The sequence below is a fragment of the Poromitra crassiceps genome, assembly GCF_964638095.1.
Source record: "Poromitra crassiceps genome assembly, chromosome: 29".
NCBI classification, from domain to species: Eukaryota; Metazoa; Chordata; class Actinopteri; order Beryciformes; family Melamphaidae; genus Poromitra; species Poromitra crassiceps.
In genome coordinates this window covers 9,705,725-9,723,224 of record NC_139641.1, presented here as the reverse complement: position 1 = coordinate 9,723,224, position 17,500 = coordinate 9,705,725, and the positions used below count along the sequence as shown (strand labels likewise).

At 42.3% G+C, this 17,500-nt stretch overlaps 2 protein-coding genes across 2 annotated transcripts in view; both read left to right on the top strand.

Annotated features, from left to right (window-relative positions):
• The window catches only part of LOC310800169 (dynein axonemal heavy chain 5-like), a gene marked incomplete at both ends in the record, with an annotated part of 678,223 nt that overhangs the window by 361,616 nt on the left and 299,107 nt on the right, over positions 1-17,500 (top strand). The window lies entirely within an intron of this gene.
• LOC310800247 (growth factor receptor-bound protein 10-like) lies at positions 8,702-16,906 on the top strand (the record flags this gene model as incomplete). The annotated part of the gene is made up of 8 exons (XM_083662825.1): positions 8,702-8,764; positions 9,192-9,329; positions 11,278-11,388; positions 12,741-12,839; positions 14,214-14,291; positions 14,542-14,658; positions 15,761-15,827; positions 16,815-16,906. 8 exons carry the CDS (start codon positions 8,702-8,704, stop codon positions 16,904-16,906), a joined length of 765 nt encoding a protein of 254 aa, XP_083518951.1.

Below are 17,500 nucleotides of genomic sequence, written 5' to 3'. Positions count from 1 at the left end.
TCATGGTTGCAGCTCTACTTTTCTGTCAGCCACGCACAATATCTCAGATCAGATTTTCATAAAACGTACAGTAAGAGAGAGTGATGCGATCATTGCTCCATTCTGCCATTTCAAAATTACACTGCCCTACGGAGGGCGCTAAAGAGTTTGTTTAATGGTCTGATATATATGTATATGTATAATATATATATGTATAATAAATAAATAAATATTATTATTTATATATATATATATACAGTATATATATATATATATATATATATATATATATATATATATATATATATATACACACATATATGAGAAAGAGAAATGTACTTCATGCTGTGCAGCAGGCAGGGGGAGTTGGCTCTGACCTCTCTCCAGAAGACGAACAGCGTGCCACAGACAATGATGAAGACAGACAATAGGACTTTTTCTTCACTGTCTCATTCGGTCTAAAGCCTGTATTATGCTTGACGCTTTGGCCGGCCGCACGGAAATGAGAGACACGGAATCCGACGAGGAAACGTGTGGAGCTTGTATACTCTGTGTGGGTTTCTGCAGGCGGAATTGAGCGCGAGTCTTGAAAACTCCACTTTGTCCGCCCGTCCGCGTCCGCGTAGTTACAAAATTCGGCGTGCGCACGGCCGGTCGAAAACCGTCCGCACGGAGCCTTGCGGAGGGGCGTGTCTGCTGATTTGACGTCACTTTTCCGCGCGGACACTCGCGTTCCTCGCTGATGCAGAAAGCATAATGAGACCTTGACTCTCTCTCCCTCCCTCTCTGCATGTTCATCATGCACACGCATGCATACGCTCGCACTCAATGATGAAACAGTAGTTTTTACCGTGTTACAAAAATGCAGACATGCGTCTAATTGACGATTGAAAAGTATCAATTAACGTTAGTCTTTACTGTCCAACACATGGCAGTTTGAAGAAATTGTTTCACAACAAGAGACGGATTGTTTGTAGACTGCATTGACAACTGACAGCTGCATGTGGAGTGCGGACTCGTCTTTATAATGTTGTGGAGCCCTGCAAGACACAGAGAGCACAGCCCTCGTCGCATGGCCGTAGCTAGCTATGAGGACGGGGAGGTCCGGACCTCCCCTAATATTTCAGAGAAAAAAATAAAACAATCTGCATGGAAAAGCATGAAAAACACGGGATCTCTTTTATTTTGAAACGAAAGGCAGGTCAGGCAGGAAGTCATCTGACGCCGCGTCCGCGGTAACTTGATTCTGAGAGAGCAGCAGCATGGTGGTGAGTGATGACTCTCTGTCTGCCTGGCAAGATAATTGAAGGTGAGCGAGCTGCGAGACAGTGAGCGAGTGAACGACAGACAGTGAGTGACACTGACAGATTTTTTAGCAACAACCAAGAAAGTAAGTGTCTAGTCTGTCTCTTAAGTAATGTTACCTGTGTGACACGTTGGGATGCTACTGGCTAATCATGCATGATGCCAATTGCCAAGCTCCCGAAGTCAGGTATGCAGGTGGCTATATGCATGGTTTCAGTTTCATGACCCAATAAGTAACAAAAAGAGGTGATGTAAAGTTAAAAACAACATAATATATTTTATTTTATTTTTCAATCGTTCCTATCAGGAATAAATAAATGTCCCTCTGTATGTTTTTTTTATTATCGATGATGACTTTGTGTGTTGTGTACGGCTTGGGTTGTGTACCTGTGTTTGTAGGTGTCATTTTGATATGAATTTGGCTAAAACAGTTTGTGTTTGTTAGTTACAATTATGTTGACAGGAGAGCTGAGCAGGTGGTGACATGAAAGAGAATATACTGAATAATGACATCACAACAGTATAATCCTAATGTTGATTTAAAATGATATATTACTCTAAATATGGCTAAAAAAGGGGGGAAAAAACCTTCAAAATTTTTTCGGCCAATCCGCCTCCCCTTGCTGGACCTCCCCTATTTCGGAACCCTGGCTACGGCCCTGCCTCGTCGCGTGTGAAGAGAGAGGGAGAAGGGGTGAGACAGAAGCAAACTATTTTTTGCAGATCTCAAAAGCAGGTAAACCACTGTGGGATTAGTGAGACTATTGCTAAAAGGAGAAGATACTGTAGTGATGCGCGCTTCGTCAGTGCGCCCTGCAGCCTGGGCTGTCGTCCGCTCAAAGACTACTTCACGGGGCGGCTGCGTGTCAATTGACGTGCCCTTAATATGCAATGCGAGCAGTATAGCCTATCGGAGGAATGTTTTTGTTTAGATGGCTGGAGGATGCAACTTGTCTTCTCGTTTTGTTAATGTGTTTTTTTCTGCTTGTAGATGTAAAAATAAACGCTTTCTAATGAAAGATAAACAAGCATTTGTTGTGGTAATGGTTTAATGGGGCACAGACAGGCAAATAGCACATTTTAATCTTCTCGGTTAACCGACAAATTGTCGGCTAATGAGGGTCGGTTGTTGGTCAAGAAAAATTATGATTTTCGACATCCCTAATTGCCATTAGTGTGAACTTCTTGTCACCACGTTGCACAACAAACTTCCCCTCCAAGAAAGCCTTGTGGACTGATGGGTGGGTATCTGGTAGTTGTGCCATGTCTTTCAAGAAGATTGGCATCCAGCGGGCATAGTTCGTATTAGGGCATTCACAGACTAGTCGACTAGTAAAACCACTAGTCGACACTGTGCTTAGTAGTCGACTAGTCGTTTTAGCAAATTTAAATCTTTAAGAAAGAACATGAGGTATTTACACGACATACATGGACTATCATATCCCGCACAAAGAACATCAAAACACAACAAAACAAAACAAGAAAACAAAAGATACACAATAATCCAAGAACAAACAAGACTATTGGACAAACAACCAAACAAAAACAATGCATTCAAAGTAAATACATAGATCTTGCCCTGTTGGCAACTAGGAAATGCATAGCTTTAAATTGGAAAGCATCCAATCCCCCAGCTGTAGTTCACTGGTGGAATGAACTCTCAAGCTACCATACGTTGGATAACATTTACTACAAGAGCAAAGGCAGATTCTTAGACATCCCCAAAATATGGCAACCACATACAGAGTTTGACTTTAAGAACTTTTTTACCCCAGTGTCATTAGGCTTATCAGGATAGGAGCTGAATGCATTGTTTTTGTTTGGTTGTTTGTCCAATAGTCTTGTTTGTTCTTGGATTTTTGTGTATCTTATACAGTTTTCTTGTTTTGTTTTGTTGTGTTTTGATGTTCTTTGTGGGGGATATGGGATATGATAGTCCATGTATGTCGTGTAAATACCTCATGTTCTTTCTTAAAGGGATAGTTCGGTTTGTTTGAAGTGGGGTCCTATCAGCTAGTCAGATACACTAACTTAATTAGGTACAGTGTTCTTGAAGCGGGGCGCAGCGTCGAACGAGATCCGGCACCCAGAGCAGCAGCATCACCAGCTTTTTCTCTCTAAGTCCTGGGGGTCAACAACTAAACAAAAAAACGTAATTTAGCCACCTAAAACAACGCCCACCTAAACAAATCGACATCCGTGTACATGCACGCTCTATTTTGACAATTTTCAGCGCTTTACTGTACTTTTCCGCGAAACAGCAGTTTCATTCGGTACTGCTTTTTCTCCCAACCGTACAACTACCGTATTCCTCCGCAGTTGAGTTGACTTTGCTAGAAAATATTTTTCATACAAGAGTGATGGCATGTTTAATTGTATTCCTAAGGACTGAACATGTGGGTTTAGAGCCCTATGGGTTTAGAATATTCTTTCTATGTTACTTCGTTTCAGAGATATGGACAGTTTTGTTTAGCTAGAAATGACCTTGACAATAAATTTGACCTTGAACATGACCTTGAAATGTGAAACTTATGTCAGATATGGATTCATAGCTCCAAAAAAGTTGAAAAAGTGACATTATACGACAATCTAAGACTTCAAGAAGCTGAGATATGACCTTTGGTCTTTTCGGTGACCGCCATTTTGGATTTCATGGATACCGGCCACTAGGGGGCCACCCCAACTTGTATCCGGTGGTTTTTGAAAACCTTATCCCCATACCTAACACCCTGCCAAAAATCAAGAACTTGTCACCAAGTGCACAATCTTTATGATTTTTGACATATTCCCTCCCAGCTATGTGTGTGTGTGTGTGTGTGTGTGTGTGCGCGTGTGTGCGTGCATGCGTGCGTGCGTGCGTGCGTGCGTGTGTTTTTAGGGTTCCCACATCTTCTTAAAACATCAAACTCAAGGATTTTTCAAGGACTTTCCATGCCAAATTCCCTCAAATTCAAAGTCCCAACACGACATAGTTTGAGACAAGGTTCATTGCTGAGGATGTTTCTAATGAGAACCAGCGGGCTTTACAGAAGCTCACAGACAATGAAGAAGAAAGAGAGGCTTGAAAAGTCCAACACAACCTAGTGAGAGGTGGTGCTGCTGTACCTGCGGAGAAGATGTCCATGGCCTGCTTCAGCTCCCCGCGGCTCCTCTGGTTGTTGCTGGTCAGGTCCACCAGGGGGGTGTTGTGGTCGCTCTCCGTGGTGGCAAACAGGCTGCCGTCCACGAAGAGCTCGGGGGCGATGTAGCAGGTGCGGCGCCGCGACGTGTCGAAGAAGTAGTTGAAGTCGGCCGGGTTGTCCTCTGGCAGGTAGGTGGGCTTGAAGCTGGCGAAGTCTGTGAGGAGCACCCAGTTCCAACTGGTCACCATCACGTTCTCTGTCTTGATGTCACCGTGACGCACGCCCGCCTGGGTTCAACAGCATGGTGCAGGTTGAGACCACATTACATTAATATGTGGGAGGGGTATATAGCAATGGGATTTAAATATAATAATAATAATACTAATAATACTAATAATAATAATAATAATTAGGGATGCACCGATGTTAAAATTTTGGCCGATACCGATAACCGATATTAACATTGCTGTTATGACCGATAACCGATATTTACCGATGTCGATATGATCTGTATAAAAACACATTTTTGTGATGATAAAATTGTGTACATACTGAAAAACACATGTAAACACTGTGAATTTGAAAGATTAATGTCTTTCTTTATTTCCAAAACATTTGGAAAAGCCCAGAAATCATAGATTTACTGCAATGTTTCCTCTCAATGTAAACATTTTGGCTGATACCGATAACCGATATTAACATTGCAACATTGGACCAATGCCGATATGTTAGAAAATGACTAACATCTGCCGATACCGATATGATTGCCGATATATCGTGCATCCCTAATAATAATGATGACACATAGCTGCATCTAGACTGGTTTTTCGGGGCGGCTGTAGCTCAGGAGGTAGAGCGGGTTGTCCACTAATTGCTTTGGATCAAAGAGGTCGGTGGTTCGATTCCCGCCTCCTCCAGTCTGCATGTCGAAGTGTCCTTGGGCGAGATACTGAACCCCAAATTGCTCCCGATGGTGCGTAGGCACCCTGCGTGGCAGCCTGCCGCCATCGGTGTATGAATGGGTGAATGTAGACTACCTACTGATTGTAAAGCGCTTTGGATAAAAGCGCTATATAAATGCAGGCCATTTACCATTTTTGTAAAGCAGCTGGCCCTGGTGGCCTGTAAAAAATATGTTTTTGGGGGTATTTTCGTACTAATCATGAGCCCAACTGCTTAAAGGATCAAAAAGCTTGGTACAGAATCATTCCTATACACATGCTGTTTGAATAATTTGCTTATAGTGATCAATACTCCGCTTACAGTGATCATTTCAGGTGTTCTTCTCACACATGAGAACAGTCATTCTATTATTATTATTTTTTGTTAACTTACAAACTGACAAAAATGAGCCACCGAGATACAGGAGTGATACTTGGAGGGATATTGTGTGTGGGACTCTTCCGTCACCTCACAACTTGGTTGTGACTTTGAGAAACATGTTGAAGAGACTATCTGAGACGGCCAAGTCATTCAAAAAGTATAATAATAATAATAATGATAATTTGATTTGATTTGATAATCTTTATTTTGAACTTGCAGATAAAACAAAAAAATAAAAACATATCAATGAAAGCCATGATATAAAAATTAAGCAACAAAAATAAAATAAAAATAACAATTAAAAAGAAAATGCAATCATTGATCAACCTCAACATGTTCAAAAAGGAGTAGGAAGAAGTAAAGACTTATACTCCTACCCCCTTCTTATAACATCAATATCCATATTGATAATTACAAGTATAAATGTATATCATAATTTCTATGATTTCTTAAATATATCACTATCTGTATATAACATTATATAATCCATAAAATATAAATATATTTTCTATCTATCTACCTATCTACTATATATCTATAAATAATACTTAATACTTAATAATACACTCATAACTATACCCATACAATACCGTGTATGAATTTGGCATCATATAGACAATCTACTCTGATCACTAAATTACTTAAATAAAATATAAAATAAAAAATAAAAATATAATCAACATAGCCCTTCCTCAACTCTATACCCCTTAAGTATGTTTCTTTTATACACCCTTTTAAACTGTACCATGTTGGTGCTTTGTTTGAGTTCCAACTCCAGACCATTCCATAAATTTACCCCACAGATTGAGATGCACTGACTTTTCAAGGTAGTGTGAATAAGTAGTTTCTTTAAATTGAGCTCCCCTCTTAAGCTTTCTGAATGAGATGTTGCGTGTGAAGGCGCGCTCCACAAACTCAAGCTAAATGTTCCTGCATGATGAGGCCCCATCGGAGGTGGTTTTGCCCAAAACACTGGGAAACATGTGCTTTAGATATTGAACCGTTTTCCTTCCAGCCGCAAGCCACAGATTCCAAATCAGCTTGCCACTTTCATGGTGTGATCTCTCTGTGAAACACCAAAGAGCGCAAGCTCCAAACGTCTACTTCTGTGTCAGCCTCAACCAGCGGGAGAACAAGTAATCCATCCTCCAATAGCTTACGGTACAAGACATTCTGGTCTTTCAGGTCTTGGGAATTCAGGTTTGGCACATTACATAAGAGACGTTGCCTTTATGTCTTCTCTTATCCAGGTTTTGAAATGGAAATCTCTAATGCGAAGGATGTCAAGAAGCACCGACGACATGAGATACGCCATCATCTGCAGAACTGGCCCCGATCTATGTCATCACAGAAAGCCAACCAATCATGTGTTCAGGGTTGCACAGCTGTTACAGAACTGTTACAATCATGTGTTCAGGGTCGCACAGCTGTTACAGAACTGTTACAATCATGTGTTCAGGGTCGCACAGCTGTTACAGAACTGTTACAACCAATCATGTGTTCAGGGTCACACAGCTGTTACAGAACTGACGACAGCTGATGCAAGTGGGGGTTAACAGCAGCGCCCCGTACAACTTTGACGATCATTTGAAACGACATTTTAATAACGTGATATTGCCAGATGTTGCCATCAGCTCCCTAACTGTGCTCACTAACTGTTTACAGTTGATACCATGGCGATGACAGGGACTGTCATGAACCAGGCGTGTCTTGAATGTCGTAAGCATCGCTGAGTAGGGGTGTCACGATACACTAATTTCACGATACGATACGATACACGATATTGGGTTCACGATAACGATACGATACGATATTTTAACAATATTCTTTTTAACAAAAGTAAATAATTTTTATGTATTTGTTTACCATTTATTTAACCATGTGAGTCCCGTTGAAATCGAAACCTCTTTTCAAGGGAGCCCTGGGAAAATAATGGAAAAATAGTCTTTCATTTGAAATACACAAAATACAAAACAAATGCTGTTTTTGGAAATTTTTATTATAATAACTATAAAACAACATGGAAGATAATGCTTCTCTTGCAATAGAATGTGTCACACTGTCACAAACTAAATGTTTGTTGCATGGTGAAAGAAAAATAAAGTATACAATCTATTTCTTAAATAACTCATGCTCAATGGTCCCTAAACTTATGTAATCTTATGTACCCCTTGAGCTGTTTTGCCATGCCAGTAGTAGTCTACCCCCTCACTCATGCGTGTTGATTCTGCTAAATTTGTTCTATTATTATTCAGGAGCAAAAAAAAAAATGGTATCGTCATTTCTTTCTGACGATACATATCGTGACGTTTTGATATCGCGATAAATCGTGCGACGAAATATCGTGACACCCCTATCGCTGAGTGGAAGAAATATGTTTCCAAATTATAATAGACAGGACTAATAGATCCAGGTGACTAGGGGTGTCACGATACACTCAGTTCACGATACGATACGATACACGATATTGGGTTGACGATAACGATACGTTACGATATTTTAACAATATCTTTTTGCGATCGATATGTAAGTGGAGGGGGCGTCCTCCACGCTAATTTGAGTCATTTCACCATTTTCATCCTCCCGTGTGTCTGTAACGTCCCTCGTCTGTTCAAACAAAGCAATGAAAAGGAGAGCGATCATGCAATCAGATGCAGATCAGTGAACCACCATGTTCAGCTTCTTTTTCTCACGATATGAGATTTCATCTCAACGATACATATTGTCACCTTTTGATATTGCGATATATCGTGGGACGATATATTGTGACATCCCTACTGGTGACGACCCATTCAAAGGTGATACAGTCAAAACACCAATGCTGTATGCAAACTTTGTGCGATGCCAAGAGCCTGCCAGCCCAACTCAGTGGGAACATATTGTGCATAATACTAGATGACAGTGGAGGCATCAAGGAGACACACACAGCTGCAGCAAAATGTTCTGAGGGCCGTTGTAGAAAAGGCTCCGTAATGGCCTGTTCGTGGGGCCGGAGGAGCCCACGACGCAATGATGACGATGTCAGAGTTCACCTTGTGAGGTCATCGGTGATGTCAGACGGTCTAGGCTGTCTCCAGACTGTGTGATGTCAGACGTGACTTTGTGAGGTCATCGATGACGTCATACCTCCCGGGACGTTGTGACATCACCAATGATGTCATACCTCGAATGCGGGAGGTATAAAAGTGTTGTTCTATCATGTTTAATTAGGTCCTGTTCTCAATCTGCACATGATACACAAGGTTCTCTATCCCTGCAAGCTATCTATCTATCTGCTAGCTACTCTGTATGTTGCTTCTGCCTGATATTTCCGCCTGATATCTCCAATAAATTGCCTGAAAGACATCTCTGTGGTTCTAACCGATCACAGCCCGTGAGCTCTTACTGAAGATCCAGCAAACTTCACACAAACGTCCTTACAGCCGTGTTTGAAGCCCACACCTTTCTTGCTCCCTCTTTCAGAACTTCCTGGCGTCCAGCAGCTGTCCAGAGATCCAGGGCCATCTGTATGTTAAAGAGCTGGCCAGGAAGTCCTGGAAGAAGCTGTATTTGTTCCTGCGGCGCTCAGGACTCTACTGCTCGACGAAAGGAACCTCAAAGGTAAGAACGTAATATTATGTTATTATTATTATTAGTATAGTCCAGTGGTTCTCAAACTTCTTCTGTCATGCCCCACTTTGAAGGAGGAAAAATGTTCACGCCCCACCGCCCCAACAAAATTCGAACAAAAGGGTCCAAGTTTAACTTTTATTGAAATAACATCAAGATCATGACCATTCCTTTCTATTTTCTTTCAGTAATGTTGTCCAAATAAAAAAACAACTTCAAACAGAAATTGCAATCACGTTGCTAGAACAAACAAAGTGAACCAGATTGCTCCATCAGATAAAACACTAATCACTTTGTTATAACGATATCAATAAAGTTCTATCTGTGCAAAAAATAACTAATATTTGGCAAGAAAAATGTGCATTGAGTCTTATCATCACTGTATTAGTGGCTGCAATGAACCCGTTTTGCACTGCACATCTTTCCAAAATAATAACAATAAAGTGCAACTAGGGATGTCAACGGTTAACCGTTAATCGATTAACCGTCGCTAACGTCGTTGTTCGGTTATTGCTGTCGGTCTATCAGTTAATATAAAAAAAAAAAAATTATATTAAAAAATTATGAATTTGTCACGCTCTCCTCTCGTGTATCCGACAGGCAACAGCGGGGGGAAAAGCAGGTCCACTCTATATCACTCAGCATGTTATAGCCTACTTCTAATTAAACGCATTTCTCCCCAAACATGCAGCGTATCCGGGGCGCGCACACACACGCGCGCCGGCACAGACACTGACAGACAGCCCTAACACAAAAAGCATTAACATTTCAGCATCTAAATAGACACGCCTTGTTTGGGCATGAGCTCATTGAGTAAATAGACAAAAATAATAATAATAATAATATAAAAAAATTATGAATTAACCGATAGGTTAATCGATTATTAGCGTCGGTTAATCGAAAGTGAAATTAACCGAAAATTGACATCCCTAAGTGCAACCTGTGCAAAACAAAACAAAACAAGTTCAAATATTTGGCAATATGAATGAAGCATCCATGGAATGAATGCGAAGTCACTACAGAAGCGGGGTTCATTTATTGCTCACCGGGAAAGAAGTCAGACGTCAAAACATTGGTTCCGCTCTGCATTTCCCCCTGCGCCCCACAGGGGGGGCCCGCCTCACACTTTGAGAAACACTGGGATAGTTATGTCATATTAGGATTTTAAGTCATCCGAAAGTAAGGCCCAATCCCATTTCTTATTTTTTACCCCTACCCCTAGTTTTCGAGTCCCCCCCCTCACTTTTCGACTTTGGCACTCGGAACAGAGTTACAAGGGGGTAGTGGTTTGATCTATCTGGATTACTTTTTGGGCTATGTGGTGGGGAAGCAAAGGGTCTATTGGGATCGGGCCCAAATGTTCATAATTAATCTGTAGAAAAGGCTCCGTCATGGCCCACCATCAGGCCTGTTCTTGGGGCAATTGACGCCCACGAACCGGAGGAGCCCACGACGCAATGGTGATGTCACCGCCGTGTCATCATCGGTGATGATGTCAGAGTTCACCTGTGAGGTCATCGATGCTGTCATACCTCCCGGGACGTTGTGACATCACCAATGATGTCATACCTCGAATTTGGGAGGTATAAAAGTGATGTTCTGTTATGCTGGTTCCCTTTCTGCACCTCATACACGAGGTTCCCCTTTCCCTGCAATCCGTAAGCTATCTATCTGCTAGCTACTCTGTATATTGCTTCTGCCTGATATCTCAAATAAACTGCCTGAAAGACATCTCTGTGGTTCTAATCGATCACCATTCACGAGCTCTTACCTAAGATCCAGCAAACTTCACACAAACTTCCTAACATAATCAGTGGTACAGTCATTTCTACCTTGAAGGAATCATCTTTGTGTTTATTGATGGTGGTCTTTGTCTGTCTGCATTATGTCTCTGTCTCTCACTATATCTGATGTTCTGACGTATCGGTTGTGTCTCCAGGAGCCCAGACATCTACAGTTACTAGCAGACCTAGAGGACAGTAACATCTTCACTGTCGTCACAGGCAAGAAGCACTACAGCGCGCCCACAGAGCACGTCTTCTGCATCAAGGTCAGTGTCAGACAGAGGGAGACGGGGCGCTACTTTAACTCATTGAGTGCCAGCCACTTTTGGAGAACGGATGCTCCCAGTGCCAGAGTTTCAGAGCGTTTTCAGTGATTTCTCGAGGCCCACAGAATATTGTGTGATATTACTATGTAAACACTGAACACGCACAAAGAACGATGAGACTCTATTCTATCATCTGCAAAAAAAAGTTTATTGATCCCATTTTCCGTTCTTTAGTTATGAGCCGGAGAAGATAGCTTGATTCATCCAAAAACAGCCATTTTTTTCTAGAAGCTGAGATAATTGGCCTTTTGTGAAATTAAACATTTCAAGCACATCACTGACTCTGAAGCTAATCTTTTCTAATGTAGTCACACCTCAAAAATAATTTCCTTCAATAAAACAGTGAAGGCCAGGGAATTCTGTTTGGCAGAATAATATTTTTTAGCTACAACCAGCAGCGCTGGCCCCTGCGTGCGCTGCTGGTTGCAGCTTCTTGCTGGTCTTGATTTGCTGCTGGTGGGCATCGGATATTCTGGCTTGCGTTTGTCAATCCTGTCCTGCTGCCTGGGTCTGTCTGGGTGTTGCGTGCCCCCCCCCCCCCCCCCCCCCCCCCCGCCCCGCCCCGCCTCGCCTCAACTGCACACTCCTCCTCCTGTCTGTGGTGGCTCTCTGCTGAGTTTGCTGTGCGCACAGTGAAGGGTGCTCGACATCCTGCTTTTTTACAGCGTTCCGCGTGTGTTTGTCACCGGCAACGATGCTTCCAGTTGAGAATAATAACAACTCCACGGTGTGGATGTGCGGATGTGCTGTCGCAACCGACACGGAGCGGCTCAATTGTGGGAGCAGATTGGCTGCTGCAGGCACAGCTGCAGTAACGTGCTTCAGCATATCGATGCATACGGATGCGATGCGATTTCCGTTTCCATAACGACTTCTTCTTTGTTTTTTCCTTGCCTTTCTGTTATGTGGAGAGCACTGTCGCCACCTAAGGGTTCTGTAAAATAGGTTAGACACATCCAATAGCTATAATATTTGTACAGGAGAGGCAGAAGGCTTTGATCGACGCCCCACCGTCAAAAAACGCAATTGACGAACATGTCCGTCCTTGGCACTCTACGTTACTATTTGAAATGACGAACATGTCCGTCCATGGCACTCAATGAGTTAATGTCACCCAATCATATATTCCTATTTTTGATGTGTTCTACTGCTGATGAGTCAACAGATAAAAGACAAATGTATATCGTCATTGTCCCCTGTCACCTGAGTCAATACAGCCCACAATAGGATGCTATTTAGGCAACAGTTTATTCTCTCTATTTCTGATTGGCTGAAATGTGTTTGATTGACAGCCCAGTAAAGGCCGTGCTGAGTTGAAGGAGCTGAGGATGATGTGTGCCGAGGACGAGCAGAGCAGAACCTGCTGGATGACCGCCTTCCGACTCTTTAAGGTGCCACCACCACGAGGAAATACTACTCATCTGACTTTTTCCACTATATTTCATAGCACCCGCATCTATTTATAGGCCTCATCTATTTATAGGCCTCGTCTATTTATAGGCCGCATCTATTTATAGGCCTCATCTATTTATAGGCCTCATCTATTTATAGGCCTCATCTATTTATAGGCCTCGTCTATTTATAGGCCGCATCTATTTATAGGCCAATTTCTTGTCTGACTATCCTGCTTTTTTGTCTTTTCTTTTTGTTGTTGTGATCACACCCACGCAGATGAGAGATGAGATGGAGATAAACTTTATTGTCCCAGGAGAGACATTTGTCTTGGGCAAAAAGTGCTTTGTACCAACATACGTGTGTAACAGACACAGTAACACAGAACAGACACGGTCACAGTCACAGCATTGCACTAAAACACAGGAAGAGTGCCAGCTATAAGGCACAAGATTGCACAGCCCTATTGCACAGTATGTTTAAATCATCCAATCCCTTAGTAAGGGAAGAATAAAATCAGCAATAAAATCAGCAATAAAATCATAAAAATCGGCAGCGGATTAGATAAAAGAGTAAAAGAATACAACATTAAAAATAGGATTAAGAGGTAAGAGGTAAGAGAGATACTCTGCAGGATAGTTATGTTGTGCTTTGTGAGCCCATAGTTACCAAACTTTGTTCAGAAAAGACTAGAACAGCGTTTCTTCAAACTGGGTTTGGACCTGTAATGAGGTCAGTGACCCAGTTCTGCTCGGTGCCCTTAAGAAGAGTACTAGCGGGTTTTAATGAGTCTGGGTCTTAAAGGCGAGACTCGCTTGACTCAAGCTGGGTGTCAGCCAGGCTAAAAACAGGTTTAACACCCCAGTGGACCAGACTACTGGCTCACCTGTTGTAGCTTACACCAGAGCCATGTAGATAGAAGAGTCCCGACATCTCCATTCACTCCAATGGACCAGTTTTTTTCCAGGAAGTAAGGTCCTGGAACTATTGAGGAAAAAAAAAGCAGCACTGTCGAGTTGCAGCAAAATAGACAGTTTGTGTTGTACTTTGAAAGGGTTTTTCATCCCTTGAATCAAATTGTACATTATCAGCTTTATTTTAGCATACAAAAGTAGCGCGAGACCCATTCCTGGCTGTTCATTGGCTAATGAGTCTCGCATTTTGGTCCTCCGCTGACGCCACTCTCTCTCTAGAGGACACTAGCTTACACCATCTTGCAGAATCTTTATTGAATATTGCTCCACGTTTTGCTGTTATGCCACTATGCCATTGTGAAAACTGTGCAGTAGCATTATTTATTCAAGGGTGTGTTGGATTAATAATCAAGGATTTGACGGTTTTGTTTGACCAGTGGTGTCCCCTTCTCTTCACAGTATGGGATTGTATTGTACCAGAACTATAAGATTCCTCAGCAAAGGAAAACTTTACTCTCACACTTCTCAGCACCAGTGGTAAGTCTCCGTTTTGACTCAAATCACTTTGAAACACACATCACTGCATTTTCTATTTCAATAACATAAGCAACTTAACATAACTTAACATAAGCAGTTTGATGACATACATGAAGCAAACACTTACCTCTGCTACATTCTTACCCCACTAATGTCATGTGCTGTCTCTGTCTGCATGCTGCTGTCACTTCTGTCCGTGCCGCCTCTGTAGTCCACTGTGTGACTGTCATGTATCTCTGTCGCCCCCTAGCGGAGTGTGTCGGAGAACTCCCTGGTGGCCATGGACTTCTCAGGGAGGATAGGCAGGGTGATCGACAACCCTGTGGAGGCTCAGAGCGCCGCCCTGGAGGAGGGACACGCCTGGAGGGTGAGACACTGCATCACCATCACCCATGGGTGAAGGACCATCACAAGTGACACTAAGAGGCCATTTACACCTGGCATTAACATGCGTTTTCTGTGATCAGATTGCAATCAGATTGCAGAAATGGGTGTCCTCTCAATCCGCATAAAGTTGCTGTATCCAGATTGAGAGGACACATTGCATTTACACTTGTGTTCAATGTGTACACACAATGCATCCCTGACCACCTCCGGAGGTGGTTTGGCCGATCAGATTGCAATCCTTCCTCAATGCGTTTTGGGGGTGTTTACACCTGGCATTTCAAGTGATAAAACACAATCTGATTGCAATCTGATCACAGAAAACACATGTTAACGCCAGGTGTAAAGGGCCTCGTTAACTCTAGCGGGCTGTGGTCTTGTGTAAATGCTGGCATAATGATGATTTTCACACTCTACTATTAGAATAACAATTTAAGAAAATCCTGCGTACCAACTGTAGAGGATGTGACGCTCAGTTTTGCCCCTATAAAAAGTGTAAAAAAATAATAATAATAAATAAATAATAATAATATGGTTGGGTCAGTGCTACTCACCTGACATGACTAGAATACTCATGACACAGTTTATTCTACTATCTGAGGACCAATGTTGGGTTCATCACCTAAACTCAACTGAGATAGATTAGATTAGATTTATTTCGAACATGGTGAAAACAAAAACAAAACAAAGATAAAAAATAAAAGAAATATAGGCAAGAAGTGGCAAACAATCATAGTCAATTGGAATTCACAGCATCCAATAGACAGCAAATTCACAATCAATTTACATTTGTTCATCATGCCCGAAAAGGAGTAGGAAGAAGTTAATACTTATCAAGTCCTACCTCCTGTTTTATAGCTATAGGCTTTTTATGACAGTATTGTACTGTAATAACATGTTATACTACTGTATTAATATATACGAGATGTGTACATACTCACATATCCATAATAATATCACACATACTATAGAGTTGTGCCTAGTACATTTGTAGCATACCATGTACACGTGAGATGTTTCTCCAGTGTTAAGTCAATGTGAACTGATCACCGGTTTGTGTTGTGTGTCTGTGGCGTCTCCCTCAGAAGAGGACTCAACGAATGAACATGTTGGGCTGCCACAGTCCACTGCACCACTCCTCGCTAAGCTCAGGTAAGCGCTCACACTACGAGACGCGCTTGACCCTTTTCTCTGGGGGAACCCGATCAGGAACGTCCTCGGTTTCACGCTGAAGCCACAAATGACTGCAGTTTAATTAAAGTCGAACTGAACCCGTTCGTCACGTGCATATGAGTCCGTTTCAGACTGAAAACATAGTTTGTCTAAGATGACGGGTTGAGAGGCGGGTCATAGTATCATGTCGATGATTTTATTTGACAATTCTGGGGACTGGATTGTGGGCTTTGGCCAATCCTGGCGTGTTCCGCCTCCAAATCGAGTGGGATTCAGTGTGTTGTGGCGCTCCCCCTCCTTGACAGGAGTGGAGCTCAGCGAGCCGCAGGCAGCCAGCTGCCTTCGTGTTGCCGAGCGGAGAGTGCAGCACGTCGGCCTGGAATCTCCGAGGGGAGACCCCTGACAACCAAGCTCTGGGATGCGCGCGCCATTATCGCTGCTGTAAATACGATATCCCTGGAATGCGCGTTTTAACGAGCCAGTTACATTTCTTTGCATTCTTAGAGATTATAGTTTTTGTTTTTTGTTCATGTTTCTAACAATTGGCCAAGTTAGTAGTTAGTTTATGGGATAGGAATTCTGCCAGATGACAGGCACTAGGCGCCATTTTCTACTTCATTTGGAAGAGAAAATTATCCTGAAATGAAGATTTGATTGACAGCTGCATGTCGTGATATGATTGGTTGAAATGGGGTAGAAATTTGATAGTACTGGGTGACGTCAGCAAACTGTACATTACTGTTATCAATGAAATCTTGAAAAATGAACTGTTGATGTGAAAAAGTGTGAAAAACGAAAGAAATTAGATTGTTGTGATTTTGTTTGCATACATTATTAAATAGGTGCACTGCATACCCAGGTATTTGAACTAAAAGAAAAGAAAAGTCATTTTTGGGTTCAGCTCAACTTTAAAGTCACAATCTGAAGGAAATTGTCAGACACAATTTCTCTCTATTTTGTGCGCAGTCATCCATGTAGCCCAGCTGTGGTTCCACGGCAGGATAACCAGAGAAGAATCTCATCGCATCATCCACCAGCAGGGACAAGTGGACGGGTAAGACTGATCTGGAGTCAGTATAAATGGTGCTTTTCCACCGCATGGTACCGGCTCATCTCGTCTCGCCTTGACTCGCTTTTGGTCGTCCATAAATAAGAATAAATAAGACGTCCTCAATCACGCCCACCACTGGTCGTCACGGTGACGCCCACATGAAACAATTCAACCTATTCACCTTATTTACCACGTCCACTTTTTCTCTCTTCCGCGTTCAACGCAAACGTATTTGTTCTTCCGGTTCAGCGCTAGTTGCCTTCTGTGGCTAATATTAGCCACTAGTTAGTTATGTTATATGGCAGTAAAATGCCACTGAGTGACCAAATTGATATAACTTTTAACCATTTCGAGTAACACTGTTTCCATACGGATCACCAGCGTTAGTTTGTTGTTTATAACGTGGCTATATTCATAACGTTTCTATCTCGGATGCGTTATTTCGAATCGCACATAGGTTACGCCAAACCACACATAGGTTACGCCTCGAATCGCACGCAACCTATGTGGGTTTCAGGACGCAACAGCCTCGACTCCACTAACGTCATCTTTAGAGCACAATATTCCTGGAATGCAAGTTTAACTAAACAGTTACATGTCC